Raw genomic sequence first — 13,511 nt, forward strand, 5'->3', positions numbered from 1 at the left:
GCCTTTTGGAGTGGCAAAAAATATGTTATAAATCAAATAACAACACGTGATTACGAAATATTTACGTGTTGAACATAACTAATCCAAACAAATAAATCGGATAATAACTTAATCTGGATTAGGGCTCAAACAAATAAATTAGATAAGATTTATGTGTTTGGAGTTGGAAGATGATCGGGTTTTAAATCAGACAAAAATTTAGTGTTTGGATTCGAATTTCGAACATTTAACTTCGTTTAATCAGAGTCGGACAAATTTGATCATCCGAACAGAGGTTTGTCGCTCCTAGATAGGATAATATAATGCATATGTATGCCACATGTATAAATCGTGTCGCTCCTGCTCAGTTGTTGTTTATGATCGTCCTTTTTTTTAATGTCACGAGTAATTATGAGCCTTTGGCCTACCGTAAATCTCGAATAGTTCGAACATCGCAACCGTAGAGTTAACTTTGGGTACGTAGAACGGTAGAAGGATTCATTGCCAACTTGTTTTTTTCTTTTACTTTAATGCTACTTTGCATATTTAAAATTCGTAGTAAATAAATGGAGAATTTTTAGTCCAAACCAAGACACTCCTTGGAGTACAAAACGTGACTTGTAACGTTTGATGATTCCATCAGGTTTTCTCTTGATTACAATCTATGTGACATGTGAAATAATCATTGATTATAAAGACATATGTAGAGTCCATTTAACATCAATATCATTTAACATCCAATATATTAATTGGAGATTAAATGAGGTCATACTTTGGATAGATGAGAACATTATTGACGTTGTTTTTCCTTCTAAATGTTCAGAATTTATTTCCCTAAAATGTAAAGCACGTAATTATCTTCATCTACTTTTCATTTTTTTAATAAAATCTTGAATATTTGTATAAAAATTCCACCAATTAAGTCAACTAAATATGTCCAAAATGCATTGTCAAACCCATATTTGTTCCCAAGGAAATATGTAAAAAAAAAGGGGAAACACAATGTGTCGTATTGTCAGGACTCAGTAGCAAGCCCATCAACTATAAATATTAAATTTCTGTTTGCCAAACAAAAAAAAAACAACTATAAATATTAAATACATGAAAACAATTATAAATACATACCGGACAACAATAAAAAACATGAAATTTTTTTTTTACATTACATGAAAACAAATAATTAACACATGATAAATTTTGTGAAATACCTAATTACAGTGGAATTAATTTACATAATATTAATATAGTTTCCCTAAAAGCAATGGTCCTTGGTTTTTGTCTAATACACTGATAAAAACAATTTCATCTTCCAATCATATTAAATTAATGGTACATAATCAGTCCAAATTGAAAATTAGTTTACATAATATGAGTGTGACCAAATGATAAAGAGTCGTGTACTCTCTCTGACCAAGGTTCAGATTTCACTGGAGGTATGAATCTACACATGGATTCTCCATATGTTTATCCAGTCTACGTGGTTTGTTGGATTCTATCGTTAATTAAAAAAAATTACATGAGCAATTGAATCCTGCTTAGCTATAAATAAGTACGATTTAATTAACAAGATTTTTGTTGTATACAAATTGATTCATAGATTCCACCAATGGCATTATTATGTATATAATATTAATCCATCTATGATATATGTTTTTCAACAAAAGGACAAAACATATACCGATTCATTATGAAATAAATATAATTAAATTAGGTCTTCCAAATGAAGGAAAATAAATACCCTAATTATTTATTTGTTCTCTCACATTGTACTTCCAATTCCCCCACCCACCCCCCCAAAAAAAAAAATTTGTCCTAGTAATGTTTCATCTATAATTATTAATTAACATAATTCAAATGTTGAAATTCCCATTTGTAAAATTTAATCATGATTATAATGCCAAAAAGTTGTCCTGGTCCTAATGGAAGATGCCAAATAACATCATGGCACGTTATTTGAGGTACAAAAAAAGACTTCGGGGGGTTTGGAATGTTTTATGGTACAAAAAGTAAGACAAACAAGGTCTTATTGCAATTCTTTTTTTGACCAACCACTTTGAGAACCCCAACTTTTTTTAGTAAGAAATTCATTTAGCTCGATATTTACGCTTCTAATTTTGGAGGAAAAAAAGAGAGTATATACAATACTTTTAATCTTAAAGATTTTAAAGGTGATAGACAATACTCTCTATGGTGAAATCATATGGACTCTGGAGCTCCTAAATTCGAGTTCCGCTAAAAGTAAGAACTTTGTGGTCAAGTGGTAGGCTTTGACTAAACTTATCCTGTCGTCGTACGAAATTTTTTTGTATATGGGGTCTGTTTGCTCAAATTTAATCACATGTCAACTGTTCAAATAGCATACTTGTATGCTATCGTTCACGATTACCAAGAAATGTGACGATCAAATAAGAAAAAAATTGTACTAAAATAAAAATTCAAATCTACTATATGATAAACATATACGATATTATCGACTTCATTATAATTCTATTTTTATAATATTTTTTTTTGAAATATCATAGAAAATTAGGTTTGTGGTTGGAATCGAATATTGGGCACACATATGTCTAACTCAATCGATCGTTAATCAAATAAACTCTTGTTGGTATTCTATTATTATAATATATATTCTTGAAAATTTTTGTGTTTATATAAATGAATTGTTAAAAACTTAAAACTTAACATTTGCATTTACGTTCGAAGTTTTTGCGCATTGGACCGCCAAAACTAACATATATTAAGTAAATGAATACAATTCGGTTTTGACTTTTTTCAGAAAAGCATATATAAAAATCCATAAAATTGAAACTTTCAAAATATAGTAAAATAATTAAAATGTATTGATTTTCCAATAAAAGCAATACGACATTTCACACCAAAACAAATTATGCTTAATTAAATAAACACAGTTGGGTCGCTCTCACAAATTTCAGGCCTAAAATTTGCATTAAATAAGCAAACCCATTGTCAAATATTACGGCATTCAAAAAATATGCAATCGTCAACCAACTACAACAAGAGGAATAATAAAGCATCTCGTTATTAAAATAACCTAATTATTTAATTAATCTAATTGAAACCAACCCTTTTAATTAATTTTTTTTAATCTTCAAAGTACTTGAAAGCCAAGTCACATGATGCCCGCTGCCGCCAAATTACACCCATACGTGGCATGTTTTGGACCGTAGATTACACTTACAATCTCACATAATTAGTAAGATATTTACACTTGATTATTAAAATAAATAGAGACTTTTGTTCTTGTTTTTTTTTTTTAATTAAAAAATTAACATTTGTTAAGTGATTAGATTGACTTGGTAAAAAATATAAGTTCAAGAGACAAATAGGAAGGATTGGGAGGATTAATCAAATGTCTAATCAACAATGCTTAATTAGCTGTTGCGCATGACAAACACCAATCATAATTCCCATCAAAAGAAAGTGGAAGTTGATGGGTACCCTTTTTGGGCCCCCTATGAACCCTTAAAGGTAATTTCATCTTTTATAAGGTAATTCCAATATATTGCATTGTTTTTATTCTTCAATTTATCATGTAAAAGCCTAGAGGAGATCTCAATGTCTAGACCAATTTACCCGCTCGTCAGATAATAAATTTTTATACGCGTAGATTTGACGATTCGAGTTTAAATTTATATTAAATATCTAAAATGATAAACTTGTATGCTATCGTTATTGATAATTAAAAAAAAAGATTTTGGGTGTTTTTTAAGGTCGATGGTTTTTTGGATGAGTTACTAATTGTCATTCTTACGAATTATTTTTGGCAATTGCATATGATGGTATACTCTTTAAAAATTAAATAAATAGAGATGAACGTGATTTTCACTATAATTCATCCAACAAGTGTGAGACAAGCTCATGCGAATTTTAGTTACGAACTCGAGATATGAATCGACCTTATAATTTTAACCTTTGAAGAGAACAGACGCTCGAGTCTTGTCTCACGCTGTGGAGTTGTCTACTATACAATTTGTAAGAGTTCATCCCTCCATACTAGCATCACTTTATTTACTTTGGACGAGTTCATATTGACTCGCGCGATAGTTTGAGACTAAAAAAAAGCTTGCTATTAGTTAAAAAGTTTGACCTATTATATTCTCCAATTCACTTTTCCCCCTAGGCGATGCACAATTTAGAGGACTAAATCTTATCGTCACTCGATAACTCATCAGTACAATCAAATTTGACACTACAAAAGGTTGTAGCCCGCATATACGAGTCGGGCGCTCACACATTCTCTCTCCCGTTAAATATGTGCAACAACCAAAGAAATAGAGAGATAAAAGTATAACACTAGACGATGGAGAGCCATTCCACGTGGCATTGTCATGTTTTATGCAGCAACATAGAAAGAAAATAATTTTTAGTTAAGCATAAATTACAGTTGTCAAACACTTGAAATAGAAGCACTAACTAATGTGTTGAGTTCACGGAGTAATGAGGTTGATGAAAGATACTTTATTTTAAGTGTCTTTTTCATTGGAATGGGTCCTCTACCAAGCTGTTGTTTCAATCATTGTTATTTATCTCGACCAAAATGTTGGATTCACCTTCAATTTATGACCCTATTTTGCCTTCAAATTCATGTGAAGTGTCGGATATTAAAAGAGTATACGTGTTTGGTTATGATCAAGAATCCGAGAGAAGTCCAATGTTAAATAACACTAGACTCTTCGAGTGAACAACCCATATATGACGGTTTCAAGAATGAATCATTTTTTAATCGTACTTTTTAGTATCTCGAGATTGCAATCACAAAAATCTCCCACTTTATCTTCCTCTTCATTTCTCACTGTAGATAGAAACTTTGGTTTCTGGATTATGGTGAGTGTATCAGGTGTGAAACGACATCATTTCAGGCATGACTAGTGCTAGATCTTGCTGCAATATCGGTCGAAATAGACGTTTTCGACAAAGAAATCATGAGTCAAACCGGAATGAAGGAAAAGCAAGAACACGCCTCTACATGTAAAGATCTGTTCTCAATCCAGCAAGTTCACGATGGAGGAGAAAAAGATGCACCTGGAGTTCCGAACGGAGCGTATCAAACGGTACAAAAGTGCCGAGCTTCGAGATGTAGGAATCATAGTCGAAATCAGGGGAGGGGAAGAAGGAGGGCTTGACCAGAGCGGATGTGAGTCCAATGAGAATTAGATTTTGCAAAGAATATTTGAGGAAGAAGAAAAGAAAGTCAGAGATGAAAAAGAAGAGAAATGCACATTTTAATTATAGTTATGTACCGAAAAAATATATATTAATTTGATGGCTTGGGTTATCCGTAGAAAGTGTCAATTATTTTTTGACACTGGACCTCCTTCGAATCCTTATAATTAATGACTATCACATAAATTTGGGGTAAAAGAGATGTCATAAATTGATGATATGTATCATTGCTCTATCTCAATCACACCAATAAATGTGAAATTTTATCATCTCCCAAACAATAATTAGAGTAAAAAACCATGGACAAGAGCAAAGAGGTCGGTCCAGCTAGCAATTGCAAGAACTTGGAGAATTGAAAATAGGACAAAACTGAATTTGACAATCGGGAAATTATTGAGGGCCCCACCATCAGATGTACGGATCCAGGTGTTCATCTTATAACTTTTACAACCCGACAGGGCCGTTCGCTTTCCCGACACCTGTCAACTCATTACTCATGTAGCATAATTGGCTTCTTCTCTTGAAGCTATTTAAATTGGGCTTGGGGGCTTGGGCTTGGGCTTCCCCTTGCTATCGTTTAGTTTGTAATTGGGATGGGTTGAAAACCTGAAAACAACAAGGCCCATTCTGAGAGTTCTACTTTTGCTACTGAGAGTCTGAGACCTTTTTCTTTCTTTCTGTTTTTTTAATGGTTTTGCTTATTGAGAGGCTAAAGGCCATAATTCTACATCTCATAAAAAATTATCCAATTTAAGTACACTATCTATAAGTTTTATTGGATTTAATGGACTAGGGTTTCTCGTCGTTAATTTTTTTTTTTTAAAAAAAAAACTGGCTTTGATTGCCTTGTTTGGTAGAGTTTATATTTGAGTAAAATAAATTACCTTATAAACAGTCAAAAATAAGTTAGCTTATACACTGTCTGGTGGTATTTGTTGATATTTTTAAAATAAGCTTGTTAGTACCAAAATAACCTCCATTGAGATCTTTGACTTGTAGCTGCAAAATTTGGTTCCCATTAGTCAATGAGTATGCTTGATCACCGATCAAGGTATAACAAAGAAGAGGAATCCGAAGAGTCCAGCAAGGACACAATGACCGAGGAGAGAACATCTCTGCAAGACCAAGAAACCTCCTTGGTGTAATACCGAGCATAACCCCTCGTTAACCCATAGTGTTTAAGCACCTCAAGGAAAGTAGAGTCCCAAAAGGAAACCAAATCCATCGAAGGAATGACTAGGATATAATTCATCTTCCTGTACATTCATATAATTCATCTTCCTGTACATTCGCCTAAGTAAGATCAAAGAAGGATATCTACTTCTATTAAAATTGGAACTCTTCCAACTAGGGATATCCATTTGGTTTTCAGTTTGGTTTTTAACCATAACCGAAGTGTCCGAATCGATTCGGTTATGATATTTTAGAATCTATAACCGAACAATATAGTTCGGATAACCAAACCGAAATAACCATATTTTTCGGATTGGATCGGATCGGATCGGTTTTTGAATAAATGAAAAAGTATGAATAAATCTCAAATATAGTGAGAAAATAGCCATGATCGACTCCAACTCCATCTAACAAAGTTTGATAAAAATTCATGATAATGATAATAAATATATTATTTCATCATAATTAAAGAAAAATAAATTTACAAGACCGAGAGAAATAATATGATCAAGAAAAAGAAAAGAAAAGAAAACATACATGAAAATGTCTCCCCACTTTCACTTTAGCAATAATCAATCTTAATTTATATGAATTTTAAAATGATAAGGCCACCATGAGTTTCAAGTAATCAATCTTAATTTATAATTTGTGTAATGATTAAGTTAATTGGTATCTAAATTTATAATTTGTTATGAAGATATAATAAGAGTTTTAATCTAAATATGTAACTTATATATATATATAATGTATATAATGTTCTGATATTTATATAATATATATAATATAATATATCATATATCATATATATGATAATGTTTGGATATTTATATAATATGTATAATATATATTAATATTTTTTGTTTTTTGGGTATAACCGTAACCGAAAAAATATCCAAAATTTTATCAAAATCATAACCATATCCGAAACCGTAACTGAAAAAACCAAACCGAAAATCGAATAACCACGATTATGGATCGGTTCTCGGTTTGCGGATCGGTTATGGACACCTCTACTTTCAACTCATATAAAAAGTGACCCGTTACAGATAAATTATTACAAAACCTCTCCACCTTACTCACTGCTATAACTCCAAGCATTCACTGCTCCCACTTGATAGTCTACAAATTAAGCATCAGAGAGGTCCCCCGAACACACCCTCGAGACCTCCTAGTTTACGTGTTCTCTTGTGCGAGAGTCCCCTAGTTTACGTGTTCTCTTATGCAGACCATCTCATCCCGATAATAACAATCTGCATCAATCCTACCGCTTGATACATCATCAAAATTGTTTTTATATCAATTACAATAAGTGACTGAAAAGTAGAGCTTATTTTAAGCAAGCTTGGTTGGGTATGAGTAGGTTACATGTTAAAAAAAAAGTCCACAAAAAGTATAAAATAATAAAATTAGAGTTAATTTTGTACATGGCCTAATATTACCAAAAAGAAAGTTTCATTTCCAATTTCCCCATTTCTGGTTCTCCCCTCACCGAAGGCAGAAGTATCTCTAAAATCTCCGGCAGTCAAACTCACATAGTCTCTGTGTCGGAGTTGGAGTGGAGCCCTCTCAAATTCAATCAAGAGTTTCTCTCTCGGTGTCTCATCGGAACTTTCTCTACCTCTCCTAATCATCAGGTTTTTCTTGCTTTCCCCTTTTCGTTGTTTCCGACAATTATTAGTGCTTTCATTGTCTTTTTCTTTGAAGTATTTCGGCCTTAGGTTAGTTATAAGCTGAATCGCCCTGAAACGAGCCGATGCCTGCTAAAAAAGAGAGAGAGACGGTGAACCATTTCTGAATTGGTGAACTTCCATTGTGTGTTCTGATAAAAAGCCCCAAAGGAGAACAAATTATGTTTTTTTATTTATTTTATTAATGTTTTTGATTAATTTGGTTGTTTTTGGTATTGGGATGTAGGTTGTGGAACTGTTTATGCGGCTTCTTATTGAGTCATGAGGAATCACAGCAGTAGAGAATAGTGGTTGGACTAGGGCGGTAGTGTGGTAAAATAGAGGACCTTATAAGCGGGTGAAATGGAATGTAATAAAGATGAGGCCACCAGGGCAAAAGAGATCGCTGAGAAAAAGTTTTTATCAAAGGACGTTGTTGGGGCTAGGAAATTTGCTCTGAAGGCTCAGAATTTGTATCCAGAGCTTGAGGGGGTTTCCCAGATGATAGCCACACTTGATGTTTATAATCATGCAGAGAAAAAAATTAACGGTGAAGCTGATTGGTACGGGATACTTGGTGTTAACCCACAAGCTGATGATGAAACAGTACGGAAACATTATAGGAAGCTGGCTCTAATGCTTCATCCTGATAAGAACAAGTCCATTGGAGCGGAGGGGGCATTTAAATGTATTTCAGAGGCATGGAGTTTGTTATCCGATAAAGGTAAGAGAGCAGTGTATGATCAGAAGAGGAAAGGAAGAGGTTTTCAAAAGGTTTCAACTCCTGGTGCAGGTTCATCGGCATCACCTGGCACTAATGGTTTCAAAAATTTTACCAAAAGTACCACTTCGAATGTGAGGGCAAACAAGACTTCCTATCGGGCTTCTCAATCTTCAACTCCCACTTCATCTCACAAGCCTAAATCCAATACGTTTTGGACCGTCTGCCATCGATGCAAGATACAATACGAGTATCTTAGGGTTTACCTTAACCATAATTTGTTATGCCCCAATTGTCATGAGCCATTTTTGGCTGTGGAGATAGCTCCACCACCGTCCAATAGTTCTGAACCCTCCACTTCATGGAATTTTCTCCAGGAGCAGCCACAGAATTCAAATCATAAAGCAGCAAAAAATTCAGAAAGGAAAACTGTAAGCTCACGAAATGTGGAAAGGAGTGTGGTCGATGATGTTGATTCATATAACCAAACAAACTGCCAATGGGGGCCATTTTCCAGAACATGTGGTGCTTCTGCTGCTCATGTTGCAAGTGTGGTTCAGCAAGCGTATGAGAAAGTGAAACGAGAACGTGAGGAAGCACAGGCTGCTGGAAAAAGAGAGGAGGCTCGGAGAAAGCGTAATGCCTCAAAGAGGACAAGTGGTGTATCATCCAGCGGGCATAATTCAGCCAAAAGAAGGCGAGGAACGGAGTCCGGTTCAGATTTCCCAGATCAAATTGGTGTTGACAAGGCTAATTTATCTGGATCCAAACAAGATGGTTTTGAAACAAGTAGTGCCAATGGTATCACAAAGCTCAATAGCGCAAGGGATATGCTCCAGTTTGAAATTCCAGGTGTATTGATGCAGAAGGCTAAGACAAAAATCTGTAAGAGATTACATGAGTGGAGTTCAACCACAGCAGATAAAAAAGAATCTCAATGGGAGGAAAGAACACATGAGAAAGAAAACGAAAGAGGAGAACAATATTTGGTAAACACTGATACCTGTGATGAAGTCAAGTCTGGCCAATCAGTTGATGCTAATGATGGAGTATGTAGAATCAATTCTCTTTCTGGAACCTCTTCTGTCAAATTGGAGGCTGAAACCTTGCAAACTTTATCAATTATTGTCCCAGATCCTGATTTTCATGATTTTGACAAAGATCGTACTGAAAGATCGTTTGGAGGTAGTCAGGTATGGGCTGTGTATGATGATGATGATGGGATGCCCCGTTATTATGCCATGATTCACAGTGTGATTTCTTTTGATCCATTTGCGGTACGGATCAGTTGGCTTAATTCAAAAACTGATGGTGAACTGAGTCCACTAAAATGGGTCACCTCTGCTTTCCCAAAAGCTTGTGGGGATTTCAGAGTAGGCAGACACAGGATCTATAAGTCTCTCAATTCTTTTTCTCACAAGATTAGGTGGACCAAATGTGGTGCCATTCAGATATATCCCAGGAAAGGCGATGTTTGGGCACTCTATAGAAACTGGACACCTGACTGGAATGAGCTGACTGCAGATGAAGTGATACACAAGTATGACATGGTAGAAGTGCTTGAAGACTTTGATGAAGATGAAGGTGTAATTGTTACTCCTTTGGTCAAAGTTGCTGGATTCAAGACAATCTTTCATCGACACTTGGACCTCAAAGAAATCAGGAGGATTCCGAGAGAAGAGATGTTTCAATTTTCCCATCATGTTCCTTCATACTTGCTTACTGGTCAAGAAGGTCCAAATGCTCCAAAGGGCTGCCTGGAATTAGACCCTGCCGCTACTCCATCAGACTTTCTTCAAGTAATAATAGACATACAGCAAGAAGAGATTGTGGAGAATGGTGAAAGGAATGAAGTGAAGACTGTGGTTAACAACGAGACTTGTGAAGAAAATCGAATCGATAATGGTGAAAAGGACGAAGAGGAAACTCTGGGTAACAAGTAGCAACAAGATGTGTGTAAAATTCTTGATTGTTCAGTCTAGGGTTCCAAAATTAAAAATCTACAATTCTTTTATGTAAACAGAAGCAAAAGCTCAACGACGGTCTAGAAGTGACCAGGCCGTCTCTGTAATGAGTGATCTGATTATTGCCAATCATTGATGACGATTGGGTATATGTTACCATTTGTGGTGAAAGACAGTCAATATAGTTATTATTAGGAGACCATTTCCTACTATCAGTTCCATAGTGGGTCCTTGCCGCCTCAAAATAGCCAATCACTTTTTTTGGCTTTATGAAAGGCCATGGCAGGTGGTGTAACATATAGAGAATGGGAATTGCAGGAGAAAAAAGGAAAACAGATCCATTTCTTGCTCCATTAATTCCCTGCAACTGGACCTCTCCACACTCATGGTAATTTCCATGATCTAGTCTCTGGTACACTTGTTACATTTTGATCCCTGGTTTCCATCTTGTTATTTGGTTGTGCAAATTGGTTCATAGCTTATTTTTGATCATGTGACCACTAGTTCAGTCTGATCATTTTGTCTTCTTTCGATTGCATTTACACTTTGAATATATGTTGAAAGGTTAGTTCCTGATAAGTTCTTTAAAAATATTAAACATCTCACTTGTGCAAGGCGCCCGCTGTGGAAGTGTGGTCAGGGAAGGGCAAGATGTATGTAGTCTTACCTCTGGATTGTGGAGGGACTGTTTCCCAAATTTGAATATGTGACTACTATGTTCTGGTGAAGCAACTTCACCACTAGGCACATGTTTGCCCTAATGGGTTGATCATGATTTAATTTCTTGTGCATACTTTCTGGTGATCTAGAGTTCAATGAGCCAAACATATCCCTTTTTTTCACAGACAGTTTGGACAACTTGAGAGATATATGTGATGTGATTTTCTATTTGCGCTCCATGTTCCCTTCAGATAAAGGTTAAGAGGAACGGATTCATATTTATTACATGTTTTGGGTCATTCACAGTAATGGTTGTGTGGATGCAAAACTGTAAGACAATTGACAACAACAGAAAAGCACATTGTGTAGCGAATCAAAACTAAAAGTGCAGCTTCTTTTATATTTCTTATTGTTATGTTCTTTTTTTTTTTTTGATAAACATCACTTATATTAAGTTGTTATGTTCTATTGTTACGGTTATGGAGAATAAATCTGGGCTTCCTCATTTAAATAAGTTGATTTCAACTTATTTACACATGATGTGGGTACGCAGTGCCTTTAGCCGTTGCGACTTCTGTACATGACTTGCTGAAAGAGTTTCTCAACTTAATCATGGCTTATAAAGATGGGCCTTTTTTTGTTTGTTGAAGATGTGAATTGAATTCTGTTGTTGTTTATGCAATGACTTCTTACGGAAAGGAAGGTAGGTGGTTCAAGAAGACAAACAAAGACGAGCAATTCCAAACCACCACTAAAATGAGAGAAAGGTATCCTTTTGACCCTTTTTCAACTTGTGGTTCTTGACCATTGTTTTTATTGCATCATATGGGTTTCTCATTTCCTTTTGAAAATATTTTTGCCATATACCTATCAGTTTATGTGGATACACAGATGTCTTTTTGATTCAGACCACCTATATAGTATAAGCCTTACAACGCATGTCTTACTTTGTTTGATTGCCTTGGGGAGTCATAGCTGTTGGAAAATGGAAAGAGTTGAGTATATTTGTATATTAGTGAAAATGGTGCTGGTTATGTTGGATATTCTGCTTGAAATTTCATCTAGCATTTAGCCAGTAATATTTGCATGTTAGGTCACACAAGATCCCCGATGCATTCTTCCGCTTTATCCAAGCAGCTTCTATCTCCTCCCTGATTCCTAGATCATTATGAATTATAGATCTGAACTATAAATCCAAGATACTTAAAATTCCACCTTTTAGGTATTCTTTCTTGTCCATTTTAAATGCTTTCTCATCTTCTGCCATACTTTTTTTTAAAACTTAAGACTTCGTATTTATGTTATCCCTAAGTATTTTAAAACCTTTATATTCCAAAGCTTTTGTTCATGTTTATTGTTTGAAACTAACTTCTGATATGGTCTCGTTCAGTAGGACATCTAGTACAGTGTCATCCACAAAGAACCTGCACCGAGGGATAGACCTCATTAGTTCATCCATCTCTATCTTGGCTGATTCTAGACATTCTATGCATACACTTGGACCATAGGTGCTCAGGACTCAGGAGGATACCAAGTGGAGATGTCTTGTTCTGCCCAGCCCAGCATAGCATGTTTTCATGTTCCGTTGTACTTGATTACGGGCTAGGCAATTTTCGAAAAAGGAGAAATTCTATGCATACCCTCTTTTTCCCCAGCATGTATTCCTGCTCCGTTGTACGTCTTACAGGGTAGGAATTTTTCAAGGCGGCTGGGAGAGTGGCTCAATAAGAAAAGGAGCAATCATGAAACAACCATCAAAACAGAGGAAAAGAGACTTGTGGGATCTGTACTGCTTGTTGTTCCTCATATGGTCATGTTATTGTTATTGGATCACGTAAGCTTCCTTCTGTCCATTGTTTTGCTGTTTGCCTATGAATCCAACTGACATTTGGCCTCAGTTTTTCTCATATTAAGCTTTTAATACAAGACATCTTTCAGATTTTGCGTATATATTCTTCATCAATACTTACCGGAGGTCCAGACTCCAGATGCTCTTAGCAGTAATAACAGACGATGATGAAGAAAGATTAACAGGAAGACAAAAGTTAAAGCTAGGGTCTTTTGTGGCTGGTCGGGTTGATGATCCATAACTCACATTTTGGTGCACAATAGACTACTGCTAATACTAATTGGAGAAAACAAAGAAATCTATATTTTTTTTTT

General features: G+C 35.1%; 1 protein-coding gene across 1 annotated transcript; it reads left to right on the forward strand.

The window, feature by feature from the left end:
- Positions 1 to 7,781: 7,781 nt before the first annotated feature.
- LOC120000805 lies at positions 7,782 to 10,890 on the forward strand. The gene is made up of 2 exons (XM_038848944.1): positions 7,782 to 7,970; positions 8,251 to 10,890. Exon 2 carries the CDS (start codon positions 8,367 to 8,369, stop codon positions 10,665 to 10,667), a length of 2,301 nt encoding a protein of 766 aa, XP_038704872.1. The 5' UTR covers positions 7,782 to 7,970; positions 8,251 to 8,366; the 3' UTR covers positions 10,668 to 10,890.
- Positions 10,891 to 13,511: the final 2,621 nt, after the last annotated feature.

Source organism: Tripterygium wilfordii, chromosome 6 (genome assembly GCF_013401445.1).
Source record: "Tripterygium wilfordii isolate XIE 37 chromosome 6, ASM1340144v1, whole genome shotgun sequence".
Classification (NCBI taxonomy): Eukaryota; Viridiplantae; Streptophyta; class Magnoliopsida; order Celastrales; family Celastraceae; genus Tripterygium; species Tripterygium wilfordii.